Source organism: Puntigrus tetrazona, chromosome 3, assembly GCF_018831695.1.
Source record: "Puntigrus tetrazona isolate hp1 chromosome 3, ASM1883169v1, whole genome shotgun sequence".
NCBI classification, from domain to species: domain Eukaryota; kingdom Metazoa; phylum Chordata; class Actinopteri; order Cypriniformes; family Cyprinidae; genus Puntigrus; species Puntigrus tetrazona.
The window spans coordinates 23,608,357-23,635,501 of record NC_056701.1 but is presented as its reverse complement, the minus strand read 5'-3'; the positions used below and the strand labels follow the sequence as shown (position 1 = coordinate 23,635,501).

The window sequence follows — 27,145 nt, the reverse complement described above, 5'->3', positions numbered from 1 at the left end:
CACCAATAGGAGCTCGGAGTCTTGCACGGGTTGTGACACTGTCACCTTCCATGCGATCAGTCTCGCGTTGTGAGTGTGAGTTAAAGTGAGGGCTCCCATGTGCGCTGTTCTTTCAGTATGTTACCTTTAGGTTAGCAGGCCGAAATAATTTCGGTTTGTGTATTTTTGCCGCACTCTGTTGTGCGAACGTATTCTACCTCATGGTGAAAGTTGGCGGATCGGTGCGTCTGATCAGAAATCTCGCGGCGATGTTGCATTCCAGCGGCGGTTTACTGAGAGCCGGGGTCCGGTGCGTTACTCGCTCTCTCTCGAGCTCAGGTACACTTACACTTACTAATGTACACGTCTGGCATTCAGTGCAGGGTATTCATTTAACTCATAGCTGGGTATTGGGGACATGGCAGGAGCCTTGCTGCTACTGCTTTGTGTTGTGATTGTGCAGAATATTATTGATATTAAGAAATAATGCACTGTTAATGATTAAGCACTGAGGAATAAATTGCATTGGAAATTGGTAGTCACCACCTTGACCTCATCGTGTATATATGAAGCAACGGATGATGTTTCTTTTTCACCCCAACGAAGATCTTGCATTAGCTTTTATAGTCAAGTGGTTTTTACTTGTGTCGATATAAAATTGATTATTTTTATCGTCTTGCAATGCATTGTATAACATCGTCTTAGTTAACGTTAACTTAAATTTAAAATATATTTACATAGAAAAGTCACTTCACAATTTATGTTTCACAAGATTTACTGTAGTTCTGATCAAATGAATGACTGCAAACTACAGCAGCGTACATCAGATTGAGGAAAGTCAAATGGGTTGGGAAAGCAGTCTGCTGTAGCTTTGTTTTGTTTTACAGGGTCTGTGTGGTGTCACTGCAGGAATGTGTCTGTGAAAACAGGAGGATGGAAAACCAAGAACGTTCCTCAGAGATACCTGGGCCAGCCAAGCCCGTACACACACCCTCACCTCATCCGATACGGTGAGAGAGGCCGAGATCTGCCTGCTTTTCAGGGGGGTTTTCATCTAAAGTGTTATTGTGAACAATTGGTTGTACACGTTTGTACAAAGATAAAAAAAAAAATGTGTTCGTAATCTTCGACTTGCTTCACTTCTGAAACAAATTTCATTTTTGGCTGGTGTCAGGCAGCGTATGATACCTGTTTAGCCTTTGTTAATCTTTGAAATCTTTCCTTTAGTTAACAAATTAACAGCCTGCACGATAATGTAATGCCTGCTTTTTACAATCCAATTAATTCCAAATTAATAAAATACAATATCCATTTACATTTTTTTAATGATTGTTTAATTTTGAAATGTACTACTTACTAAATGTTTTGTGTCAGTAAAAATGTGTTGTTATTATTATTATTATTATTATTATTATTATTATTATTATTATTGTATGTTCACCAATGCAGCATTATTTAGATAAAAACCAGTAATAGAAAAGTACTATTTATGTATTTTAAAATGTACTAGTTATTGAGTAATTTGTCCCTGCAAAATGTTTTGCATCATTACTCCTGTCTCCGGTGTCACATGATCCTTTGGAAATCATTCTCATATGACGATCCGATGCTCGAGAAACATTTTTTATTATTTTTATTATTTTTAAATATCTTTTTTTTTTTTAGTATAGCGTAATTAGATTAATAGAAAGGTCAAAAGATCATCGAAATAGAAATCTTTTGAGACAATGTAAGTGTCTTTTGTTGTAATTTTTAAGAAACTGAAACTCTTTCATCAAAACAGAATACACAGTAGGTGTATGTCGCATGAGAAGTAAAATGCGTTGTTGGATAACCTTGCAGATGTCTTGTTCTCGTAGGTGAGGTGACGCCAGGTCTCACGCAGACAGAGTTTGAGTTCCGCCGGCAGCGCTTGGCGTCTCTGATCCAGATGCAGGCGGAACGACTAACAGGTTCTGGAGCCTCTTCAGACTCCTCCCACATTGTCATCGTCCTATCGCATCCCATTCGCTACATGACCAATGACATCCCTTACCCGTTCCACCAGAACCAGGACTTCCTGTACCTCACAGGAATCATGGAGCCCGACAGCGCACTCGTGATGTACGGATCGGGTAAGCCGGACCAGGCCGTATTATTCGTCCCGCGTCGAGACCCGGCGAGGGAGCTTTGGGACGGCCCTCGCTCGGGGAAAGACGGGGCAGCTGCTTTAACGGGTCTGGAGCGGGTTCACAGCACAGAGGAGCTGGGTGTAGTGCTGAAAAGCTTGAAAGGTAAAGAAACGAACATGCGTTCGCACGCTTTCAAGTGCATCGTTGTGTCTCACTCTCTTCTTGTTCTCTTAGGAGGAGCTGTATGGTACGACAGCTCTCAGCCCTGCCATCCACAGTTACACCAGACTCACGTGCGCCCCCTGTTGGAAGGAGGACCGCTGACGAAGTCTCTCCGACCCCTCACTCATTCCCTCAGAGCCATTAAGAGCCCAGCAGAGGTCGCCCTGATGAAGGCGGCGGGACGGATCACTGCCCAGGTAATGAATCTCTAATGACAGTACCGTATGTTGTGGGAAATTACTTTAAAGGGTGATCTTGGGTGGCTTGGTTTGGGTTAAGGAAAGTAAGACGTCTATGTAAAGTCCGAGTGAAGTTATGAAGGGCTCGATGAAGGTCAAACATACGTGTTAAGCCATGCGTTTATCTCCAGGCGTTTAAGAAGACGATGGCCATGTCAAGAGGAGACATTGATGAGGCAGTTCTCTATGCAAAGGTGAGCAGAGGGACTCTATTTATGCAAACACGCATAAATAACTAAACTTCCCTATTGCATATTATATTGTATGTTTCTTAAACTTTGGACATTTTATGTTTGATTTTGATTAGAATTTTTTTTATTTGTGAAGGTCACATTAAAATGATCTTTTAATAGGTTTTTAATAAGCTTTGATCATTTAGTTTTTTTTCTTCCAAATATGTTTATGGACTCTTTCTTTTTAATAATCCCACATCAAATACAGTAGTAACAGTATAGCCTATAGAACACCAGAACAAATGCATAACCCTGCAATACGCACACATCCGATTTTCAATTACATATAATAGAGAACAATAAAATAGATTAAATTATAATCTAAAATTAGAATATATAAATGGATAAATTGGTCACAGGCTGCGTTTACAATGGCAAGTCTAATTTTACAAAAATAGCATTAGAGAGATTTACATTCTTTTTTAGATACTTATTTTGTTGTTTGCTATTTATTTAATATGAAATTATAATTCGCATATTTTTTTACCCCATGACTTGTTGGACAATTTTGAGACAACTTTGACTAAGTTGAGTGATATTTGTGCCTTCCCTACTGCAATACTTTTTTGTTGTTGTTGTTGTTGTTGTTGTTGATATTTTGAGATAAAAACAAATCTGTGGTTCTTTCACCTTATGACATTACGTCACACTGAAACTGAAGGACTGAAATAGTAGATTTTAAATTATTATTGTTATTTAATTTTGATTAAGATGTGTTTAAAGTACTATTTTGATACAAACAATATCAAGCACATTCATCCACAAAAGTCAGTCTCTTAGTGAGTCAGTATCTTACTAAACATGATTAATATTGAAATCAATGATATTCATTTAATTTTTTAAAACAAAAAAACTAACTTTAAACTATAAAACTAAGTCATCATTTTGATTGTATTTACTTTCTGCATTGTTCTCTTAGGATCTCCTTCCTTCATTTTGTCTATGTACGTCAGTGTCCTCTCTCTTCAATTAATTTTTCTCTCTTAATTCTTTCTATCTCAAGAACAAAGTATCACATTTTATGCTTATTCAACATTTTTTATTTTAACACTTTATAACATGTTTTGTAAAAACATCCGAAAATAGGTAAATGATGTAATTATTACATTTGAGAACACTAAAAATGGTCAAAAAAAGAATAAAAAGGAGTTAAACAGATCTTATTTAACTCTTTTAAAGAGTCCTTGTCTTGTGGTGTGATATTTCTGTCCTGTGGTGTGACCGTTCACACCGATGGACATTTTGTGTCACACCAAAGGACGTTTCAGCCTTTTGAATGAATGACCTTGCTATTCCAAGCTAACTTATCATTAGTGGTTTGCAAGACAAATTTGCATAATTTTCCATGATTATGTAGTTTAACACACATTTTTAATTAAAAAATGTAATTTAGAGGTGTCACACCAAAGGACAACAAAACGTAACATTTTGGTAGCGGTTCCTAAAGTTAAATATTTAAACAATTCTGAGACAAAAATTGACCAGGTCAAATGTCATGGTAACACCACCATCAATTGAGTCCTTTAACTAATTCAGGTTTTCTCTACAGTTGATTTTCTATTCTTTTTTTATCAGGATATGGTGTCACACCAGAGGACATGTCTTTCAGATACTACATGTATCAGCTTCCTATGTTTTCATACATGTATGTTTGACAAAAATGATTGCCATTTACTAAAGTAGACACTTTTAAAATGTATTTTAAAATCTAATTTATTGCTGTGATGCAAAGCTGAATTTTCAACATCATTACTCAAGTTTTCAGTGTCACATGATCCTTCAGAAATCATTATAATGTCGTTATTTGCTGTTCAGAAAAATGTATTATTATTATTATTATTAATTAACATTTATTATTTTCATTACTGCATATATATATATATATATATATATATATATATATATATCTGTCCACTGAATACTTGATTAAATTGTGTGTGTGTGTATATATATATATATATATATATATATATATATATATATATATATATATATATATATAATTTATGATTTGGTGGTAAACCTACAACTTGCATATAAAAAAAGTTAGTGGACAGATGAACCTAGTTGAACTGTGAATGTGTTAAGAGGGTTTACTTTCTAGAAGTCCACAAACCCCAAATTGCCCACAGTTAAAGAAACACCTGTATTGATATTCTTGTGTAGCAGAACATGCCAATTTTTGGAGTAGAATTACTATATACAATTATTGTTTGGCTGTTGGGTGATACAGAGGTAACGGACCATCTGAGAAGTACCACGGAAACAAAGTAGCGTGATCAGCTCTTGGAGAGTCACACTGTAGTGTCCAGCCCATGTGCTGAATAACATCTGTGTCGCTGTCTTCCTTTCTCCTCTGTTTCTCTTTCTTTTCTCATCAGCTTCCCTTTTTGTTCTTCCGTACAGTTTGATTTTGAATGCCGAGCTCATGGCGCAAACTTCCTGGCATATCCACCTGTGGTTGCTGGTGGAAACCGAGCCAACACACTTCATTACATCAATAACAATCAAATAGTGAAGGTAAAGTACTAGACACACTCATGATCACGACTGGGGCTTTTTTTCTGAGGAGGGGAAGCCTAGAACAGATTTATATTTCCCGTTTATAAACAGCATGTTTATGTATAAACTTTGTGTGCTAATGATGCACCAAAACGTTTTACCTGAATTTTTTGGCCAGTTTTCGGTTTCGGGCCCTCATAGAGGCCCTTCGATCAAAAAGTACCCTCGTAGCTTCATTACATTATGATTGAACCACTGATGGCAGATGGAGCCTTCACATGACGCCTTTCATACTTTTCATATTTTCTGCTCCTTTACGTTTGTAATTGTTTGTCACAAGCCTACCGGTTTTCATCAGAAATGTCCTAAATTGTGTTCAGAAGATAAACAAAGCTTTTACGGATTTAGAACGACGTGGCAGCTGTGATTAATGACAATATTTAAATTCTGGGGTGGAGTAACACTTCAAGATGACGATGCTGAAGCAGATCCCAGGGTTGGTTTGCATCCATAGATCTGAAGGATGCATATACATTCACTCTGGTTAGAGTCTTATAGCAGGTGATACGTAAACCAATTGGGACTGAAGGTGATGTCCTTAGTTGTGATGGCAAGTGGAGCAGCAACATGTGCTGATTCACACAGACAACGTGTCTGTGATTTGGTACAAAAATCGTAATTCAGAGCCCTTTTTCATCAGGTTGATAGCCTCCCGTTGTGGGAGGATCTCCATCAGAGAGGCACAAATCCCCGGTCTCCTAAATTGCAGAGCAGACATGCTTTCGAGGAATGGAATACCTCACAGAGAACAAAGGGAGCATCCCAGCTCATTTAGGACGATCCTTTCCGGTCCCCAGGAAGATGCTGGTGTCTGTACCTTGGCAGATCCCCTCAGGAACGCTCCACAACCGATACATGATCAGAGTTTCGTGCACCCTCGTGTTTGTACCAAGCGGCAACCTCCCAGTCTCTCACTTGAAAGCAACATGGACGTGACCTAAACTGCAAATCATCGACTGGCCACTAGAGACTGGCTCAGTCCCATAAACCCTCCATGTTAAAATGGCCAGCTTTACAGAAGGAGAAAGTTTTTACAGCCAGGTAAAGTGTATACGGTCTATATACAGTCATGTGAAAAAATTAGGACACCCTTTGAAAGCATGTGGTTTTATTGTAACATTTTTAATAAATGGTTATTTCATCTCAGTTTCAACAATACAGAGAGATTAAAGTAATCAAACTAAACAATGAAAACTGAAGAAAAGTCTTTTCAAGATCTTCTGTACATGTCATTCTACAAAAATGCCTATTCTAACTGAGGAAAAAGATAGGACACCCTTGCCCCTAATAGCGAGTGTTACCTCCTTTGGCTGAAATAACGGCAGTGAGACAGTTCTTGTAGCCATCTACCAGTCTCCGACATCGGTCTGAGGAAATTTTACCCCACTCCTCAATGCAGAACTTTTTCAGCTGTGAGATGTTTGAGGGGTTTCTTGCACAGACAGCCCTTTTCAAGTCACCCCACAGCATCTCAATGGGATTCAAATCTGGACTTTGACTTGCCATTCCAGGACTCTCCATTTCTTCTTTTCAGCCAATCTTTGGTTGATTTACTAGTATGTTTTGGGTCATTGTCATGTTGCATGGTCCAGTTCCGCTTCAGCTTTAATTTTCTAACTGATGGTCTCACATGTTCTTCAAGCACCTTCTGATACACAGTAGAATTCATGGGGGATTCTATGATGGTGAGCTGACCAGGTCCTGCTGCAGCAAAGCAGCCCCAAACCATGACACTTCCACCTCCATGCTTCACAGTTGGTATGAGGTTCTTTTCTTGGAATGCTGTGTTTGGTTTACGCCAAACATGTCCTCTGCTCTTGTGTCCAAGTAATTCAATTTTGGACTCATCTGTCCAAAGAACATTATTCCAGAAGTCCTGGTCTTTGTCAACTTTATCTCTGGCAAATGTCAGTCTGGCCTTGATGTTTCTGTTGGAAAGCAAAGGTTTCCTCCTTGCACACCTCCCATGCAAGTTAAACTTGTACAGTCTCTTTCTGATTGTAGAGGCATGTACTTCTACATCAACAGTAACCAGAGCCTGCTGTAGTTCTCGAGATGACACTTTAGGGTTTTTGGAGACCTCTTTTAGCATCTTGCGGTCTGCTCTTGGGGTGAACTTGCTGGGGCGACCAGTCCTGGGCATGTTGGCAGTTGTTTTGAAAGCCCTCCACTTGTAGACTATCTTCCGGACAGTGGAATGGCTGATTTCAAAATCTTTGGAGATCTTTTTAAATCCCTTCCCAGACTCATAGGCTGGTACAATCTTTTTTTCTGAAGTCCTCTGACAGCTCTTTTGCTCTCACCATGGTGCTCACTCTCACTTCAACAGTCAGGAGCACACCAAACTAAATGTCTGAGGTTTAAATAGGGCAAGCCTCATTCAACATGCAGAGTAACGATCTACTAATTATGTGCACCTGGTGTGATGTACCTGTGTGAGATCTGAGCCAATTTAAGAGGGAATACATGTGAGGGTGTCCTATCTTTTTCCTCAGTTAGAATAGGCATTTTTGTAGAATGACATGTACAGAAGATCTTGAAAAGACTTTTCTTCAGTTTTCATTGTTTAGTTTGATTACTTTAATCTCTCTGTATTGTTGAAACTGAGATGAAATAACCATTTATTAAAAATGTTACAATAAAACCACATGCTTTCAAAGGGTGTCCTAATTTTTTCACATGACTGTACCTAACTTTTTTCCTTCATGACAACTGTGAGGGTGAGCTCATGCGAACTCGGGGGCCCGTCCGACACAATCCGTTGCTTCCTCATGGGCCTGGTCTAAAAGCTCATGTATTCGGGATAGATGCTTTGCAGCTGGCTGGTATAGCTTTGCTAGGTTTAACAAGCTGGGTGTGCTGTCCTTGGTGTACAAAGTGCTTTCGGTGAGCCACTGTTCGGTTGACACTTTGCCGTCCTTTGTACATTTTCACGTGTGCTTTGTACTAGTTGTTACTCTTTATAGCTGTTGACACTCTATTCGGTTTTATTTACATTTCACATACTGATTATTTTGCTTGTCTTCATTCATCCTGAGTAGATAGGCAAATTCAATATACCTAGGCACAGCCAGACCAATGAGCATCTTATGAGCTACGAGCTTTTCTAGCGGGCGTCACTGTTGTCTGGGAATACCTGTTGTTCTACCCATGCTTGGTGTGGACTGACCTCCGGTAGGATTTTATATTGTTCTCAACTGTGACTTTTCGCAGTGTGGAGAAATGCTCGGCTAGGGAAATTTAACTGGTGGATTTATTGAACTGGCGTTATCCTACAAATATTTCAGGATTTCGGAAAAGGGGAGTATGAAAGTCCCACTATGATTTTCACAATCTCACTTTCAGAGAATCAAAGTTACGGCAGCATGGCATGAACTGGAGACGGTTTAATGATTGTTATTGGGGAATAACATGCCTTGTAATGTTGTGACCGACCAATCAAAATCCAGTATTCCACAGAGTTAGTTTGCTTGGTTAGTTTTTTTATTTATTTTTTTTAAATATATGTACTTTGCATATTTATTGTGGTTTATTATCTTTTGTCATCATTATTTAATTTTTTTAAATGAAAGCCACCATGTAAATGTTAAATTAATGTAGTTCTGTTATTAAAATGTTGACACAAAAATGTACTTTTTATTTGAATATTGATTTATTAAATACATTTGATTTAACTGATTATTAAATAAACTGTATTTTTTTGCTTTTAGTTCAAGCTAGCATCGCTGCTTTGTCCATGTGTAGTTTTTAAAAGGCAAATGTGCAGCATACACAAAGTTATAAGACTGGATGATACAGACCAAAATATCACAATATTAACAATATTTTTTTTTTTCTTCAGGATGGTGAAATGGTCTTGTTGGATGGGGGCTGTGAATATTTCGGTTACGTCAGCGACATCACACGCACTTGGCCGGTGAATGGAAAGTCAGTCTGTTTTTAACAGAACTCTTATTGCCTTATCAAAATGCTTATATGCTATTAGTAAGTGATTAATCAGCTCTGTGTGCCGTCTCTAGGTTCAGTCCTGCTCAGAGAGAGCTGTACGAGGCCGTGCTGGAGGTGCAGTTGGCCTGTTTGTCTCAGTGCAACCCGGGCGTCAGTCTGGACCACATATACTCCATCATGCTCACGCTGTTGGCCCGGCAGCTCAAAGAGCTCGGGATCGTCCCACAAAGCACCAGTGATACAGACACACTGAAGGTACTCTCTCTCTATAAATAATAGTTTTTTAGTATAATTAATACTTTTATTCAACAAGGAGCATTTATCTGATCAAAAGTGGCATTTGGAATATTAAAAAAGATGAAAACATTTTCTAGAAAAATATTAAGCAGCGCAAATGTTTTGAAATCGCTAATAATAAATTATAATAAAGGTTTCTTGTTAGAATCATTTCTAAAACAATCATGTTACTCTAGAGTCTGCAGTAATGGAGCTGAAAATTCAGCTTAGTCCCACATGAATACATTACATTTTGAAGTATACAAAAAAAAACAGTAATGTAATAATACTTCACAATGTTACTATTTTTTTTTCTGTACTTTTGATTTAAATAAATACAGCCTTGGTGAGCATAAGAGACTTTCAGTAACCTTTGAACAATATTCAGTATTTTTAGTTGTTGCGTTTAATAAAATAAAACTTGGTGTTTTAAAAGGTTTTTTTTAGTAACATTTTAAGCTTTACTCCACCACAAAATGAAAAGGTTTTCATTAATCACTTACCCATATGTCATTCCAAACCCATATAAAAGCTTTGCTTGCCTTTGGAACACAGTGTAATATTTATCATGAAAACGGGGAGGCTTGTGACTGTCAAGTAATTGTCGGTAGATTGATTTGTTTTCGTTTGAATCAAACCGTAAGTAAACATGCAAGACATATCCGTGTGCTGTGGCTGACACAGAACCACGTACAGAGTTTGTGTCCAGCAGATACTCTACAAAATGGCGTTATGGTGACACTCAGAATTGTTGAGTAAAGTCATTATTTTTGTTGTCTTTGCATACAAAGTATTCTCGTAGCTTTCTAATGTTACGTTTGAACCACTGATGGCAGATGGACTATTCTGATGATGTCTGTCATACTTTCTTTCTTATTTAATTTAATCTGCATTGGCCTACACTTTTTCTTATTTCGATCTATATAAACGGACACTCTTTGCATTATTCCAGCTTTTACATCAGTGATGCCAAATGCAACTGACTCTTGCTTGTTTTGTAATCCAATGCAATTCTCCAAGGAAATGTACGAATATAGTGTAATACGTGTCACAGTCTTCTCACGTCAGACTGAGATTCTGGTTCACAGTTTGCTGAAACACCAAGAATTTGAGACATTATTTATTTAATTGAACTTTCCTTAAGGTCTGTGGTCAGGAAATCGGTCTTTCTGCCCAATTTAAATGGCAAAGATCTGACCCATTTATAGCGTCTGTAAGCACCACACTGCCGTAAAAGCACCATTTCACTTAGTGCAGCGAATTTATGAGGCCAGCAAACCGACATGTTGGTCTGTTAAGCCTGTTGTGGCTGTGGGGATGTAGGTGTGCATTTATTTCAGTTTAACTCCGTTTTCATGTTCATAGATCCTCGCATGCAGCTTTGCACTTGTTTCACACTCTGTACAATGCATTACAATCATACTACAGTTGTTTGTCTTAATGGATGTCTGCCCATCTCTTTCTGTTTTCCTTCCAGGCTGCTCGGCAGTTTTGCCCCCATCACGTGGGTCACTACCTGGGCATGGATGTTCATGACACCCCTGAGTTGTCCCGTTCACAACCGCTGCAGCCTGGCATGGTGATCACAATAGAGCCAGGTGGAGAACACTTTTTATTTTTGCACGTGACAATTTTTTCAAAAAGAATGCATTTTAGCATTAAGTTTATCAAAATAATTGCATGAACTTTTATCTCATGCTGTCTGCTCTACCTCCTATATTTGTGACTGAATTGTAGGGTGATCGTAGACTTAAGATCAGATGAGCACATAAAACTTGGATGTATCCATCCACGATAATCATTTACTATTTAATCTTTTCCATTCCTATTCTATTTCTTTTTTACTGGTATCAGATGTGGCTTTTTCCTTGCATAAAGTAACCTTCATCCCTCAATACAACCGAGGAGAGACTGAGATCCTAGAAAACCAAAATTGCACTTGAAAATATGGTTATTTGCGAGAATACTGCTGCAGCTGTATTATAATTTCCACAGACCATTGAGCAGAACAGTTATTTTCAGCTGTTCTAATAATAAGAAAAAATTTTCGAGTCACAAATATGAACATTAGAATGTTTCCATATGAACAAGCTTGAGGTAACAGTGTTTTGTTGTTATCGCTTCTGAAAATCAAGCTTTTAAAAATCTAATTTAAAAAAAATAATAAATAAATAGCCATTTTCTACTCTGCTGTTATTGTATTAAAATGTTTTGTTAATTAAAATAAATCTGAAACATAAAACAGAATATTGTATAAGTAGATAAGCTAAACTACTAAACATACTATAACTATAAAGGACAGGAGAAGGTAACAAAATTACCACAGTTAAAGTTTAAACAAAAAATACAAAAATACATGCCAATTCAAAGTATTAATAAATGCTAAGATTTTGTATAAGTACAACCCGAATCCTGGAAATGTTGGGACGGTTTGTAAATTTAAATAAAATAAAAACTAAAAGCCTTTCACATCGCAAGAGCCAATAATTTATTCACAATAGAAGATGGAGAACATAACGAATGCATAAGAGACAATGCCGAAGACCTTTGTTGGATGCCCGTGGTATTTGGGCCCACTTTCATCCCTCATCAGCGTGATTCTGTCATTGACATTACTAAATGGGCTCAGGAATACTTCCAGAAACCATTGTCGGTAAACGCAATGCGCCTTGCCGTTATGTGAACTATATGTGAACATGATCTAGAAATCCCGTGGTGTCCTGCGGGCTAAGGCTCATTTAAAATGGATTGTTTCAAATGGGAAAAGTGTGTATGGTCCAAAATATAACTTTCTTGTTGAAAATCACAGACACAATGTCCTCCAGACTAAAAAGGAGAGAGACTTTCCTGTTTGCTATTAGTGTTCAGTTCAAAAACCAACATCTCTGATGGTATGAGAGCGCATAAGTACATATGGAATAGGCAGCTGCCATGTTTTGGAAGGCACTATGAATGCTAAAATGTATATACAATTTTAGAGCAACATATGCTCCCCTCCAGATGATGTATTTTTCAGAGAAGGCCTTAGTTCAGCAGGACAGTACAAAACCACATACTGCAGCTATTAAAACAGCATGCCTTCGTAGTAAAAGAGTGATTAATAACACGCCTGCAGTTCAGATCTTTCACCTACAGAGAGCATTTATCGCATCATTAAACAAAAAATAATCCAAGGTGACCATGAACCTTTCAGCAGCTGGAGACCGGTATCAGGCAAGAATGGGACCAAATTTCAACACCAAACCTCCAGACACTCAGAACCTCAATGCCAAGACCATGCCTCCTCTTCTTTTTCAAAAGAAGAGATGCTACACTATGATGCGTGAACTATTTTGGACGTGAACTCTGTCCCAACTATTTTGAGACCTGTAGCAGGCATAAAATTTAAAGCGCTCATTTTGTGCATAAAATGTAAAAACTTCTCAGTTTAAAAATTTGTCTATATTCTATTGTAAATATAATATAGGCTTCTAAAAATATTGACTTCATTCAAATTTAAAAAACTTCCCAACGTTTCCGGAAGTCAGCTTGTACTAAAATAATACTGATTCTCTTGGTGTATTAATAATAATACATATGTTTGTAGTTTATATAACGTGAATTTCATGGTAATCAATTAACATGGTATTTTTAACTAAAATGACAAATTTAGACGGAGAAAACTGAAATAGCTGTGTAAAAAATAATTTAAAAAAATGACAAAAGATAACATAAAGCACATAATTAGTAAAACGTACATTAAAATGAAAATAAAAGCCAATTTCAATGTGCATTAGATACTAAGATAGATAATATAATAGTACATAAAAAGACTAAAATAATGCAGAATCTCTTAAAGAGTAAAAATTATCTTGTGTATTGCTCATAAAATTCATAGTAATCATTTAATGTATTTATAAATAAGACATAATAAATACAAAATACGGTGGCTGGACTAAAGTGGGAAGGAGACGCCGCTCATCTGAATTCATGTTGCAACACGCTGGACTGGGCACTTGAGGTGTAGACAGACCTTTTTGATTACAATCAGAGTAAACCTGTCTTGTTTTGCACTTTTCATCCCAAAAACATTGTTTTGAAAACTGCACTAAGTGCCATGCCAGAAAAACACGGGTAATAATACTGTTATATGATATATAGATGCATGTGTGGAGTGCACTGTAAAGACAGCTGGACTTTGGCATACTGATCAAAGTAACATTCACCTTCTTAGCATTTGAGCTGCACTGCCAAAAACAGAAGCTCTTAACTCTCATCTCTTGCTCTCTTCACCCAGGATTGTACATCAGCGAGGACGACGGCTCATGTCCAGAGCGATTCCGGGGTCTTGGGGTGCGAATCGAAGACGACGTGGTGATCCGAGAACACGGGGGACCCCTCGTCCTGTCTGCAAACACCCCAAAAACCATCGCTGAGGTGGAGAGAGCTTGCGCACATGGAGAGGACTGAAAGGAAAGAGTAGAACATAGCAAGCCCTGCTGGAATGAGCCATCTTTTAACACCTCCACTGGCAGGGCTTTCTGTAATGGTGAGCTCAGGAGGTCTGGATCTCACAGAACTCGCTCCGGTTAAGTATTAAATCTGGAGTATTAAGAGCTGGACGTGTCCGGACGGCGTGCAATGTTTCCCCGGTAGCCAGTTCACTCCTACACCAGCTTAAGGGTTGTGTTGGGTCATGTTTTGTATTTGACCTACACTCAAATACACACAGCTACACTCTCAGAAAAAAGGTACAAAAGCTGTACCCTTTCAAAAGGTACGCATCTGTACCTTATTTGCCCCTAAAGGGTGCGTACCTTCAAGGCACTTGCTGGCATGTAAAGCATACATATTTGTATGATTTTAAAAAGTACCACCCCAGTTGACAGCTTTTGTACCTTTTTTCGTTTGAGGGTTTGTAGGGGTTTACTTCAGACGGAGAAACAAACAGTTAACCCGGTCAACCGTTTGCTTTGTTATACTGTGAGAGGGTTGTGTTTGAGTGTGTTTGTCTGCTGAGGCTTTTACTGTCATGCAGGGTGTTTTGTTTTTTACTGTTGTCCAAATAAATGTCTAATTCCTGATTTTTGTTGCTTCATTTTGCGCAACGTACGATCACTTTGCGTGTTTCTAAGCCACGTAATTAGTCACTGAGCAGGTGAACCTACACACTATATGATGTAATTAAATATAAATTTAACTTAATTCAAAATACTATTAAATACAGTAACACTATAGAAATTCTTTCAAAGAGTAATGTAATGGTACGTTAATGTAAAATCAAGGTCATCAATTAACATTTTAAATAAAATGATAATTCACTCAGGAAAAAAATACAGTGGCCGGAATAGCTTTTCGCAATACATATAAACAAAACAAATTGCGCGGTATGGTTAGAAATGGAAAAACACTTCAGAACATCAGAATTAGCATGTTTGTGAATCTGATAACTCAACTTGCAGGTTCAAACCCAAGCAGATGTGAATCGGAGACGGTAATAACATCTCCAAAAACTAAAGAAAACTATACCATATATCTGAAATTAGGTATAAGCATGAGTTAGCCAAGCTTGTTTAATGTTCAAAAGTACTGTCTAGGTCAGCTTCATGATTTTTTTTTTTCTAAGATAACTTGCAATGCATTTATGGCCTTTTTTATGTGAACTGATTTTGGACATGCCAGCGAGGCCCAGAAATGCTGTCTATCTCGGCCGCTGAGAGTTCGTGATTCCCAAGGATGCTAGCTGCATGGTCAGCTCCCTATGGTTTGAGCACAAGTGTTGATTTTTAGCTTACTTGGTTTGAGTTTTTGAGCCAAATCAAAAATGCAGTCGACAGGTCCCTAGGTTTAGAGGTTTTTTTTGACACGAGCTACACTGAAGACGCCTAAAAGGTAGGCCTAAGTAGGTAGCTGACTGGGCTTTGAGAAGCAATCTCATTCTGTTTAGGCCTACAAATCCTGTCTTGGTAAGCAACTTGGGTTCGAATTGACTGTGAACACGCTTATGATGCCAGAAAACGCTGTCGACAAGTGCCTAGGGGTTTGGAGTTTTTTTTGTTTTGTTTTTTGTGACATGATCAGAATACACAGAAGGCACCCCAAAGGTAGGCCTAGGATAGTTTTGGGAGTTATTTTAGCTAAATTCACTCGTTTCAGACGTTTGTAATGCCGTAAGTGCTGGCCACATTTTCAGTTCCCCATGTTTTGAGAAACGATCTCTTAGCAGAGATGACTTGGTTATGCTCACCTACATTGTTGCCAGTTGCTGCCTAGCTATGTTGCATGCAACATCTAAAAATGCTGTCTAGACAGGCAGCGCACTTGGTTTTGGAGCTAGCTGAAATCGCTCTGAACGGGCCCAAAAATGCTGGCTACATAGTCAGTTTTCTTAGTTCCCTGCCGGATCCAAAACAGTTAAATCCAGCTTATTCTGGTTAGCTGGTTTGGATTCTGCTTATGATGCCAAATAAATAAAACGCTGTCAACAAGTTGAGTTTTTTTGACATGCGCTCACTCAGAATACACTGAAGACGCCCTAGGTAGGCCTCTGACTGGGTTTAGAGATGCAATCTCTATAGCGCATAGCTGGTCAAAGTGGTAAAAGCCTGCAAACTAGGTTTGATCACAATATAAAACCAGCCAACCATTTTAGGCTAGTGTGTTTTTCAATAGGCTTCCCAATGCATTGATTCCCATTGCGGTTATGGTAAAAAATTGAGCGACGTTTTTAAACCGAGCTGACTACCAACATGCCCGTGGCGTCCAAAAATACTCTGTAGTTTGGCAGCTCGCTATGTTTTGAGGAACTGAGACCAGGTCTGAAAAAACATCACCATTATGGCCCCTATCACCACTGCGCTTCAATAGGGCACTTGACCCCTGGGTTTCTCCGAGGAGGCCGGCTGTCCCTCCAGCTACGGCTGAGGCGATATTTTGCCAACCAAGTCACAAGGTGGACATCATCTAGCTCCTAGTGTCTCCATCATCATCTGATGATGATGATGATGCTGCTGCTGCCGGACCCCAGTCGCAACTCCGAAGCAGCACGGAAACAGCGCTGTCCGGGAAATCCCGATCGCCATCTCCCCCTCCACCCCCCTTTACTAATGTTACCGCACCTCCAACCTTCCCTCCCCCCAGCCAGAGGAGTAGAAACAACAAGCCGCCATTTTGTTTGTGCGGAGAGAGTGAAGGAGGCAGGAGCGACCGAAAAAAAGCCACTCGAGCGCCGACCACTGCGACTCTGAGCGCCGCCGGCTCCGGTTCGCGGATCCAGACCGGATAAAACACAAGCCCGGCGATTAGCGGAGGCGACGGAGGGAGATTATAGATTCTCCCGTGTGCAAATCAAAGAGCAGACTGGGTTTTCCTTTCTTTTGCTGTTCTTTTTTTAAACGAAGCGGAGAGGCGGAAGAGGGCAATACATTTAAACGAAGGGAAGCTCGTCAGGGGAAAAGGAAAATAACAGCGTCACGAAGTGGGAATATCTGTGAAATTGCATCGCCGGTTGCTGGCGGACGACGGCGAAAGTGGGGAAAAATCGCAGGAACTGAGCGAGAGAAGGGAGAAATTTAAAAGGGATGAACGCGCAGGGGGGTTCACAGCATCACAAAGCCTATGAAAGGGGTTTGAGGACCCCCAGATTTTGGGGGGTGCAGCTGGCAATATCACCCGGATCGGCAGATGCTTCAGACCCGAAATATTATTAAAGCCCAGCTCGGTTCGGTTCTGCTTTCGACCCCGCGGCTGGCTGTTCCTCTCGCTCTTTCTTAACGCTCCGCAAGGCTCTTCGTGCAGCGACAAATAATTCTTATTTGCTCGATGTGTCAGTGCATTGAAATACACGCATACGCGTTGACCAACTTCGCTCGGTTCCCATTCTTTAGCTCGCGCACGGCGGACCGCGAGACGGCGTCTCCTCGCGCCTCGGAGCGCCTGCGTGCACGCTCCGTCCGTGTGGACGGCCACTTTTGAAAGCGTTTCTTCGCATGCACGAGCTGTGTGCGCAGTGCAGGGTGGTCTCGTGAAGCGATGGTCAGAGGCTTTCTGCAAACACTTTTAACTCGTGCAGCGGACACGTTCGCGCAGAGGGCGCACGAGCCACGTTCAGACGCGAACGCACAATAAACCGTTTGACTTGTCACTTTGAAGTGTTGCTGCAAAACGCTAAGACATGGACACTGAAATATGCAAGTTGTTTGGAATCGCCTGAAGTGGTAGCTTGTGCATGCGAACTGAAGTTGGATGCACATCGATCGCGTTATTTATTCTGCAAAGAGCACCGTCTTATTGAGGACGAAAGAAAACTTTTACACGCATATGACTGTTTAATAATATTTTCAGTATTTATTTGTTCTCTCCGTTCATCTTAATTGCTCGTGCGGAGATAAAGGCATCGATAAAGGAGATTCAAACATCTGTGTCGATTTCAAGGAGCACGATGGACTTTCGATCTTCTAAATAAAGCGATGCAGGCTGAGAATTGCACATGCTACAATGCAAAGGCAGACACTATCCTAAATCATAGCGTTTGCTCATAAGCATTGCATGAAGCCGCACCGGAGCGAGTTCGGTTTCTCGTACACAACGCCTTAAAAAAAAAAGCCCAACACTTCAGCTCGCCGCCGACAATGGCGGAAAAGACGGATGCAAGCAGCGAGGATAAATCTCGGGAAAATTGCTCAGTCGCCGAGGAGGCTACGTGAGTTTGCGGCGAGCTTGCATGACCGTCTGTCCCTCCCTTTACCTCCTCCATTCGGAAATATACTTTGAGGAACTACAGACTAGAAAATCTTAAAAGGGAGCTTTAAAGGTGGACTGAACATTGAAGCTTTGCATTGCATTGCATGCACGTATCGTCCCATGAAAGGGAAACGGGAATCCGTCCGGTGCTCGTGAACGAGGAGAGATTTCATTTGCACATCGGCTCGCGACTGCACAGGAAGGGCTATCCTACGCGGGATATATGCTTTAACACTAAACCGGAGGAGAACTATGGCCGATAATGTGCTGGAATCCGGTCCGCCTTCAGCTAAGAGGCCTAAATTGTCTTCCCCGGCTCTGTCGGTCTCCGCGAGCGATGGAAACGGTAAATAATAATGTTTCACGCGCTGCGGCGCGCGGCGGCGAGTCTGCCGCTGTTCGCCTGCACGTACGAAGAAGAAAAAAACGCTCGACGTGCGTTCCCCAAAGCTTTCTTTTGTTGTGTGTGTTTGTTCGCACCGTCCCCTGGCATTTAAATAACTTAGCGGGGATAGCTAGCAGGCTAATTTGCGCCGTGTTTTCGTTTGAAGTTGACGAGGTGCGTTACAACGCTGTTTGTGCGTGGTCATCTGAGTGTGCAAAACAGTATGCAGCGTTTTTCCGGGTGTGCGTTACACAAACTTTTCGCTTTGTTCGAGACGTCGAGAAGCAGGGGCTGGTGTCAAAGGTTTACGAGGTGGTGCGTTTCGAGCCCGTCGGGAAAAGGATCGCTCGACAGGAACGCGTTATAAATCACGTCGTTTTACTGACACACGGTCGAGAGTGAAGCGCACGGCACTTTTCGAGACGCCAGAGGTGTTTCTTTTCGAGTTGGTTTACGTGTAGCGCGCACTAAACGGTTTGCGAGCTTGTGATCGACGCTAACTCGTCTGTGCGGGCTCTCGGTGTTTTAACCAGCTCGAGGCGGGTTGCTGGTCTTCCTGTCAGACCGTATGAAAAGTGTCCAAGACCCTTTTAAATCCAGCCTGACGATTTAGGCTGGTTTTTGCAGCCTTTTTACAGCATGTGTAGAAGTGGAAGTCAGGTCGTGTTGCCTGAACTCTAGTGGTTAAATGGCTCATATCAACACAGCAGAGCAACTGTTATGCATGTACCATTTTGTGTATGAAAAGGCGAATAAGATGAATTTCAATCTGTATTTCATTAAAAAAAAAGCTAGGTGAAGGTTAAACTGGGGGTAAGCTGTGCCGCTATTTATTTCTTAAATGCCGTGTTGTCATCTAGGCAAAAAAATTGAATGTTTGTACAGCTCATACTTTGAACTAAATCCCATTTTTCTGTTTTTATTTTGATCTGCAATACGTAAACGTAAACCAGAAACAGTATGGTTGTTTTCATCAGGAAGTCAAGGTAAACACGTTTTTTAGTTTTGAGAAACGTTCTATCCAGTATTATCCTTTTCTAACGGGCATCTCTTGAAAAGCTTTCCTTGAAATATAAAATAAATAATAGCTCTCAGGTGTCCACAAAACGGGTCGATTGCATGCAGACTTTAAAATTGATAAAAGTGTGAAAAACATTTTGTGAACCGGCAAAGCATGTTTTGGTTGTTGGTCTACAATCTCAAATTAAAATCTAAATATTGTCCAATTAAGTGCTCGGCCGATCTATCGATCTAATCGCTTACGTGTTTAAAAATGAGCTTGCTTCGTATTTAGAGGGTTGCGTTCATTAGTCACTGGTGCGTTGCTGCTATCAGGATCTGCCATTATGTAGGAAAAGGCCCCCATTTTGTCCCACCACTTATCCATTGTTATGCCATGCCATGTGTTTTTTATTAGTATGAACCATTAGGACATGCACACCGGCTCTGCTGCATACTGTTCTCCTGCGAGCCCATAATCTCAGTCGCTCTCTCGTCACGGGAGCTGCGATGTTCGTTCAGTCATGCTTTGGTCAGTTTGTGAAGATTTCTCGCTGCAGACTGACAGGTCGACCCATGTATTGTCCAGGCTAACGGTGTATTGAAATTATAGACGTTGTCCACTTGTTGTTGTGCGTTAGTATCTCATCAGATTCAAAAATATGGTTTCTTTTGCTGAAGACACGTCTCGTATGTTTTTGGGCATATACTGTAATTATTCTCATTTATATTATTGTGAGTGGTTTTTTTTCTTTAAGCAACGACCTTATTAAAGTCTCTCCCCCTTTTCTTTCAGATTTTGGCTCCCTATTTGACCTGGAACATGACCTCCCGGACGAGCTCATTAACTCCTCCGACCTGGGTCTTCCTAACGGGATGGACCCCGGCCAGTTGCACACCACTCTGGGTGGAGGAGGGATGTTGGGCCCCCTGGGTGGCTCGGGGCAGGACACAGCGGCCAAACACAAGCACCTGTCCGAGCTCCTCCGCCCCGGCGCCCCTCCATCCACCTCCGCGGCCACCGGCAACCCCGGTAACGCGCCCTCCTTGGGGATGATGGGAGGCCTGGGCGGCAACCCCGTCGCTCAGGGACTGGGTGGCCCTCAACAGCAGCAGCCTGGCATGATGCCGCAGCCTGGCATGGTGGCGGGACTGAACCGGGCCATGATGGGCGCCCAGAAAGGGAACGGACAGCCGCAGAGCATGATGGGAGGGCAGATGATGAATGGTGCGCCTAGAATGGGCTACGCCAATGTGAACATGAATGCGGGTATGGTGGGTAACGGGAACATGCTGCCCGATGCTTTGCAGCAGCAGAACGCAGGGCAGCAGATGGCGCAGGCAGCAATGAGACCGCAGCAACCGGGAGCAGTGAACAAGGTAACGCGAACAAATCAGAGTGCCAATAATTCTGTGTGCGTTCATGCACCTAAACCAATGAACTGCACGCAGAATGGATTTGCTTCGAGATTTAAGGTTAACTTCAATCGGCGCCATACGTTCACGACCCGCTGTGTCTTTGAGTGAAAGAGCGGTTTAATTCGGGATCGGGAAAATTATTTGTATCGTGTATTTAAAAGAAATTCAAAATAAAATAAATGTGTATTTTATTTGTCAAGGATTAAATTGAATGTAATGTTATAATGGTTTAAAAAAATATTAATAATAAAAGTTTAAGAATTTAGGAATTCTGAAAAAAGAGATTCTGCAGCAGAACTGTTTTGTAGAAGATGTGTTCCTTGAGACACTTGATACTGAAGTAATGATGCTAAAAATTGAGTTTGGCCTGCAGATTAAAATGTCACATTTTAAAAATACAGAGATTTAAAATTAAAATTGTAATATTCTTTTTACGTATTTTTGTATGATCAAATAAATGCAGCCTTGGTTAATATTATACAAATATAAGTGTTGCTTTTAATTAGACAAATAGATAAATAGATAAATTGACAGTAACCCAATGAAATATACAAAAAAATAAAGACTATTGGCCATTAATAATTATTAATATTTTTGTATTTCTTTAAAAAAAAAAAAAAACATTTTAAGCCTTTCTATCCCAACTTCCTGTTTCAATAGTTGTCAAACTATTTGATGAAGCAAAAAGTACAATGACAACCTATCAGCTGTCACACACCTATCAGTCCCTGACCCAAACTTCATTGTTAAATAGCTTTAGAGAACCTACATTTTAAAGGTCAAACAAATAGTTGTCAGGATTTTTAACATTTAAAGGCCACGTTTTCTAATGATCAGACTTCCTTAACTTAAAAAAAGTTATTTTCGTTGTTGGTTGTTTGTTTTAAAAACTACATTTGAAATATTCTGGTTTTCACTGTCCGAATAGACAAATCTGATTACTTGTGTTCTTCTGACAGCACTGTATTCCCCTCCTCTAAAAACACAAGCCTTTGTTCATTTTTTTTTTTTTTTTTGTCTTGTGGGATTATTGCTAAAAATCAGGTAGTGAAATCGAATATTCATCTCTCGTGGTGTTTCTTTGGTTTGAATGTGATGAGATCCTTCACACTGAAGCAGACCTCAGTCTGAAAAGCCTCCTCTGCCCCCCTCATACGAGGAACCGTGCGCACCATTTTGTTGATTCACAGGCGATTGCACAACCTGGACTGCAGGAAATGGGCAGAAAAAAAAGAGGGAATGACATTTTTCTTTTCTTTTTTTTGTTTAGCTGGGTTCCTCCAGATTTCAAGCTGCTGTTTTGAGGTTTATTTTGCAGTTGATACATCAGTGTCACTAACATTATACGTATACCGAGTAAACGATGAGAACGTGAGCTTCAAACGGGCTGAATGATTGATGCTCATCTAGTCATGTCCATGTTCTTGTTTTGCTGTTAACACTCTTTAGTTTTCTCTTCTCATCTTGGATGCTTCTGCACAGGATGATGGATCAGATCCCGTCCTGACTCATACTAGCTCGTTTTCATACTCGGGTTTTGTTTTTTTTTCCTCAGATGGGAATGATGGGTGCTCCAGGCCCCTACGGCAGTTCATATGGTCAGTGCGGAGGACAGTCCCTCGGGCCTCAGCTCCAAAACAAAGCGGGACAACCTAACAGCATTAACCAGTTCAACATGGACAAGAAACCTCAGCATGGGCAGAACATGGGTGGCATGGTGAGAGGACTGTACAGAAATTGTAAAGCACACCACATTCCCTGACCCTCTCCGACTGAAGAGATCTCTTACTGGCCACTAAGAGCCTTCAGTTATCATTACCCTTCAGATCTCAGCCAGTGGTTCATCCCATAGACACTGAACTTGTTGATTGATTATTTCTGGATAGTTCCCCAGATTTGTGCACAATTTAAGAGGTCATTATTTGTGAAATTCCACACATCACTGCCATTTTTGATCTTAAAACGGCTTTGAACAGTGATGCACTGCAATGTACATTTTTCACTAGACTGAAACCAAAGTGCTTTTTTCTTCAGTTAATGTGCATATAAACAATTACGCCAACTTGCATAGGTTACTTTTTTTTCTCATAATCTAAAAATTATACAAAAAAAATATTTTTTTGGTATTTTAACTAGGGGTGTGAATCGGCACTGGTTTCTCAATTCATTTAGGATTATCATGTCAACATGATAAAATGGTAAATGTTATATTATTAGATTAATATATAATTAATTATTGTTAAGAATTCAAAGTAGGCCTAAATATAGCTTCAAAACAAATATATTGTAATTTTCATTTTCCCCTTTTATTACAAGTGACAAAGAAAAAGCACTTTCAGTATCTGGGAGTGCTTTAAGTTTCAAAAGTTTACAGACAATCATAGTTTTTCTTTTTTTAATCTGCGTTATTGCCATTTGATTATCAAAGATAAAATCATAGACACTGGCTGCTATAATAGACTGCTTTCACATTAATGAACAATCTGTTTCTACAAATCAGATGTTTCGTCCTGTTTTAAAACCATAGCTAACTGTTTACATCAATTCGTATCATAAAAGTAGATGCAAGTTCGTTTAACCACAGCCGCGAGCTTCAGTACAAACAAACAAACACGCGCATGTAAAAGTCTGTCGTCTGTGAGCTTTGTTCATCTAATGCGTGCTGCATTACAATCGGCAGAAATGAATGCATATAGGTTAAAGACTAAAATGAGAGAAGAGAGTGGAAGAACACTCAAGCAACGTGCACTCATCTCTCGGGGTGCATTCTGTGCAATGAAGTTCACTTCTTTTGTCTTCGGAGCACACACGTGCCATATGCGGGAAAAAGCCAAATTCAGATTTTGAAAGCGAGTGTGTTTTAATACTCCTGTGACGAGCGCGTATGCGAACGACGTCCTAGGCCATAATCGATTATAGCCTATTTTGAACGTGCATTTGTTTGATCAAAAATAAAGTAGAAACTATAATATTGTGAGATGTTATTATAACTTATCGATTCAATCGTTGAGCTGATTCTGTGTTTCTTAACACTCTGCAGCAGCAGGAAGATGAAGTCCTGTCCCTTGAAAAGCCTCTTTCTGTCTGTGTCTAGCAGAGCTCAGGTGTGGTGGGTGGCGTATCGGGCCCAGGCGGGGCGGCGGCGCCCCCTGCAGCGGACCCGGAGAAGCGTAAACTCATTCAGCAGCAGCTGGTGCTGTTACTGCACGCTCATAAGTGCCATCGCAGAGAGCAGGCCAACGGAGAGGTGCGCCAGTGCAGCCTACCCCACTGCAGAACCATGAAGAACGTCCTTAATCACATGACCCACTGTCAGGCCGGAAAATCCTGCCAGGGTGAGCGCTGCCACCTGTTTATATTCTTTCAGTCGTGCTTTATTTTCCCGCAAATAACCAGTGCGTGTGCTCCTCTGCAGTGGCTCACTGCGCGTCCTCCAGGCAGATCATCTCTCACTGGAAGAACTGCACACGGCATGACTGTCCCGTCTGCCTGCCGCTTAAAAGCGCCGGAGACAAAAGAAACCAGCAGTGTGAGTTTTAATAGAATGTTTCAGCTGTGTTCTCCTACAAAATGAAATTGATGTATCGGTGAACCCTGCCCCTTGAACGCAGACTAGCCAATGGCAGTTGAATATCAGTTTCATGAAAAGCGGATCTCGGAGTGCCTTAGAGAAACTGTAAGATCTGAAGCGCAGTCTACATTTCACTGTCTCTTCATATTAAACTGGTCAAATGTAAACTAACCCTGTGATAAATGAACAGTGTTGATCCGGGATGTTCTGATCTGCGATCACGATGAACGTGACATTAGAACTTCTCCCGCTTGCATAGTGATCTGTAAACCCTCCATACCCATTAATACCCACAATATTTATTTTAAAGCCTTGTATATATCCCTTCATTTTATGTTTAAGTCCCACTTGAATGGCAGTTCTTCTTTGGCCAAAATCAATCAAAAAGACAAGGTTTTCACACTGACAGCTGTCATTGTAAGACAGTTAGCAGCTCCGTTTAATTGTCCGATGGAGCAACAGTAACTCAGGGGGTGCACTGGGCTTACCGATAGGTCAGTTGGATTCCATTGACTTTCTTTTAGACATTACCATCTTTTATACTACTGTGTCAACAAATTGTAGTATTTAAAGTGTTGTTCGATCTCTCACCCTTTCTTCCATTTTTCTTTCTAGCTCTGCTGGGAGGTGCTGGGATGGGCATGGCTGGTCCGTTAGGTGGCTCATTACCCGGTGGTCAGCCTTCAGCCCCAAACATTAACCCACCCAGTCAGATTGACCCAAGCTCCATTGAAAGGGCGTACGCCGCCCTTGGACTCACGTACCAGGGCAACCAGGCATCCAATCAGAATCAGCAGACCTCCGTGCCCGCTCAAGCCGGCATGAGAACGCTCAACAATATAGGTGAGTTTCTATAAGCTGTAATTACATTATAGTTCACACGCACACAAAAAAACTGTCACTTAATTACTTTTTTTCAGTTAGTACAAAAACTAGTCAGCCAGTGTACATCCTTAACCGTATCTTAAACTCTGTGCCTCAGCAGGTGGGAACTCAATGGGAGTGAACGGTGGAGTCGGCGCTCCGATGACCAACCAGCATCCAGGAATGCTGCCTGACGGCATGCTGCACAGGAACATGACGCCTCAGAGGTACCAGGCTTCACTGCACCAGTGCCAGGCTCAGTGCACCATGCCTGGTTTAAATGGATTGTTCCGTGAAAGCTTTATGTTGATGTTTGATGGGTTGCCTCTCCCTTGCAGTCTGATGAATGACGGCTCTGGTGTCGGTAACATGGGTTCTGCAGCGACAGCCGCTCCTCCCTCTGCAGGAATGAGGAAGAGCTGGCATGAAGACATCACACAGGACCTCCGCAATCACCTCGTACACAAACTGTGAGTGAGATCTGTTATAAGAAATAGTAAACAAAAAAATATGTTGGGGAATTTTACATTTATGAAAATGAAGGCGGCGTCAACCCTGAATAATTACTAGTATTCAGCTGAAATAGGTGGTGGGTTATAGTATGCACTCTCATTGGCTGTCGGACGAATCACATCGCTGCTCATTCAATAAAATGGTCTCTTTTGCTCATGTCATCAGAAAAAACTCGAATTGAAAATGAATAACTTTAGGTCTCCACTGTTGATATTAACACATCACTTATATACATTACTATTCAGTGAATAGAAAGTCAGAAAAAACAGCATTTATTTGAAATGGATATCTTCTCTAGCTTGATAAATGTCTTTAATGTTATGTTTGTTCAGTTTAAAGCATCCTTGCTGAAAAAAAGTATTAATTTCCCAAACTACAATATTGAATAATAGTATACATTGTTACAAATGCATCTGTTACTTAAAGGGATAGTTCACTGAAAAATTAAAAATTCGGTCAATAATTACGTTCATGTCGTTCCAAACCTTCCAGACCTTTTTTCATCTTCAGAACATGAATTTAGGATATTTTTGTTGACACCTCAGGGCTCTCGGACCCTCCATAGACAGCAAAGCAGCTAACACATTCAAGACCCAGAAAGGTAGTAGTTAAAAAAACACCGTTAAAATAAACAGTGTGACATTTCTTTTCTTTGTTGTCTTTTGCACAAAAAGTATTCTTGTAGCTTCATAGTTACTGTTGAGCCAGTGATGTCACATGGACAATTTTAACGATGTCCTTATTATATTTACGTGCCTTGAACGTGTCAGTTACATTGCTGTCATGAATCATACAGAAACGCTAACTGAAACACGGTATGCAAAAGGGAACCTTTTATTTCAGCTAGCTATCAAGGCCACCTTTCGAGTTGATGCATCAAACTAAAAAAACAAAAAAACTATTCATAAAACCAGAATAGACAAAAAAAAGAAATGCAACAACATTACTGAAACAAAATCTGTAATAGTCTCACACCGGATGCAACAATTGTTGAGTCATGCCACAACAGTATGTTTACACTTGATGCGCACAAAACTGGGTCGCACGTGGTACTGTCTAACTTCATGAATTCACTCTGTTATTGGGCCTTTCTCTGTGTGTGT

General features: G+C 40.5%; 2 protein-coding genes across 17 annotated transcripts in view; both read left to right on the top strand.

Moving 5' to 3' along the window:
• Positions 1–45: 45 nt before the first annotated feature.
• xpnpep3 (X-prolyl aminopeptidase 3, mitochondrial) lies at positions 46–14,633 on the top strand. Its single transcript, XM_043235715.1, has 10 exons — positions 46–318; positions 867–989; positions 1,839–2,252; positions 2,325–2,509; positions 2,683–2,745; positions 5,191–5,304; positions 9,188–9,273; positions 9,366–9,549; positions 11,048–11,168; positions 13,847–14,633. Exons 1-10 carry the CDS (start codon positions 201–203, stop codon positions 14,017–14,019), a joined length of 1,581 nt encoding a protein of 526 aa, XP_043091650.1. The 5' UTR covers positions 46–200; the 3' UTR covers positions 14,020–14,633.
• A 2,062-nt stretch (positions 14,634–16,695) lies between these two features.
• Positions 16,696–27,145, top strand: part of ep300b (E1A binding protein p300 b) — a 30,250-nt gene continuing 19,800 nt past the window's right edge. For 8 of the 16 annotated variants that reach the window (XM_043235501.1, XM_043235499.1, XM_043235500.1 and 5 more), the window contains exons 1-8: positions 16,696–18,637; positions 20,472–21,055; positions 22,650–22,811; positions 24,189–24,429; positions 24,510–24,623; positions 25,281–25,508; positions 25,648–25,756; positions 25,868–25,999. In XM_043235501.1, the coding sequence (XP_043091436.1) occupies positions 18,544–18,637; positions 20,472–21,055; positions 22,650–22,811; positions 24,189–24,429; positions 24,510–24,623; positions 25,281–25,508; positions 25,648–25,756; positions 25,868–25,999 (1,664 nt within the window). In that variant the 5' untranslated portion in view covers positions 16,696–18,543. Of the gene's footprint in view, positions 18,638–18,931; positions 19,663–20,471; positions 21,056–22,649; positions 22,812–24,188; positions 24,430–24,509; positions 24,624–25,280; positions 25,509–25,647; positions 25,757–25,867; positions 26,000–27,145 lie in introns of those variants that run through there. The other 8 variants (XM_043235506.1, XM_043235502.1, XM_043235507.1 and 5 more) reach the window with 3 other exon arrangements.

Coding starts and splice junctions, on each gene's coding strand:
- xpnpep3 (XM_043235715.1), top strand. CDS start 201: ATGGTGAAAGTTGGCGGATCGGTGCGTCTGATCAGAAATCTCGCGGCG. Junction 319..866: donor TCGCTCTCTCTCGAGCTCAG/GTACACTTACAC, acceptor TTTGTTTTACAG/GGTCTGTGTGGTGTCACTGC. Junction 9,550..11,047: donor GTGATACAGACACACTGAAG/GTACTCTCTCTC, acceptor TTTTCCTTCCAG/GCTGCTCGGCAGTTTTGCCC.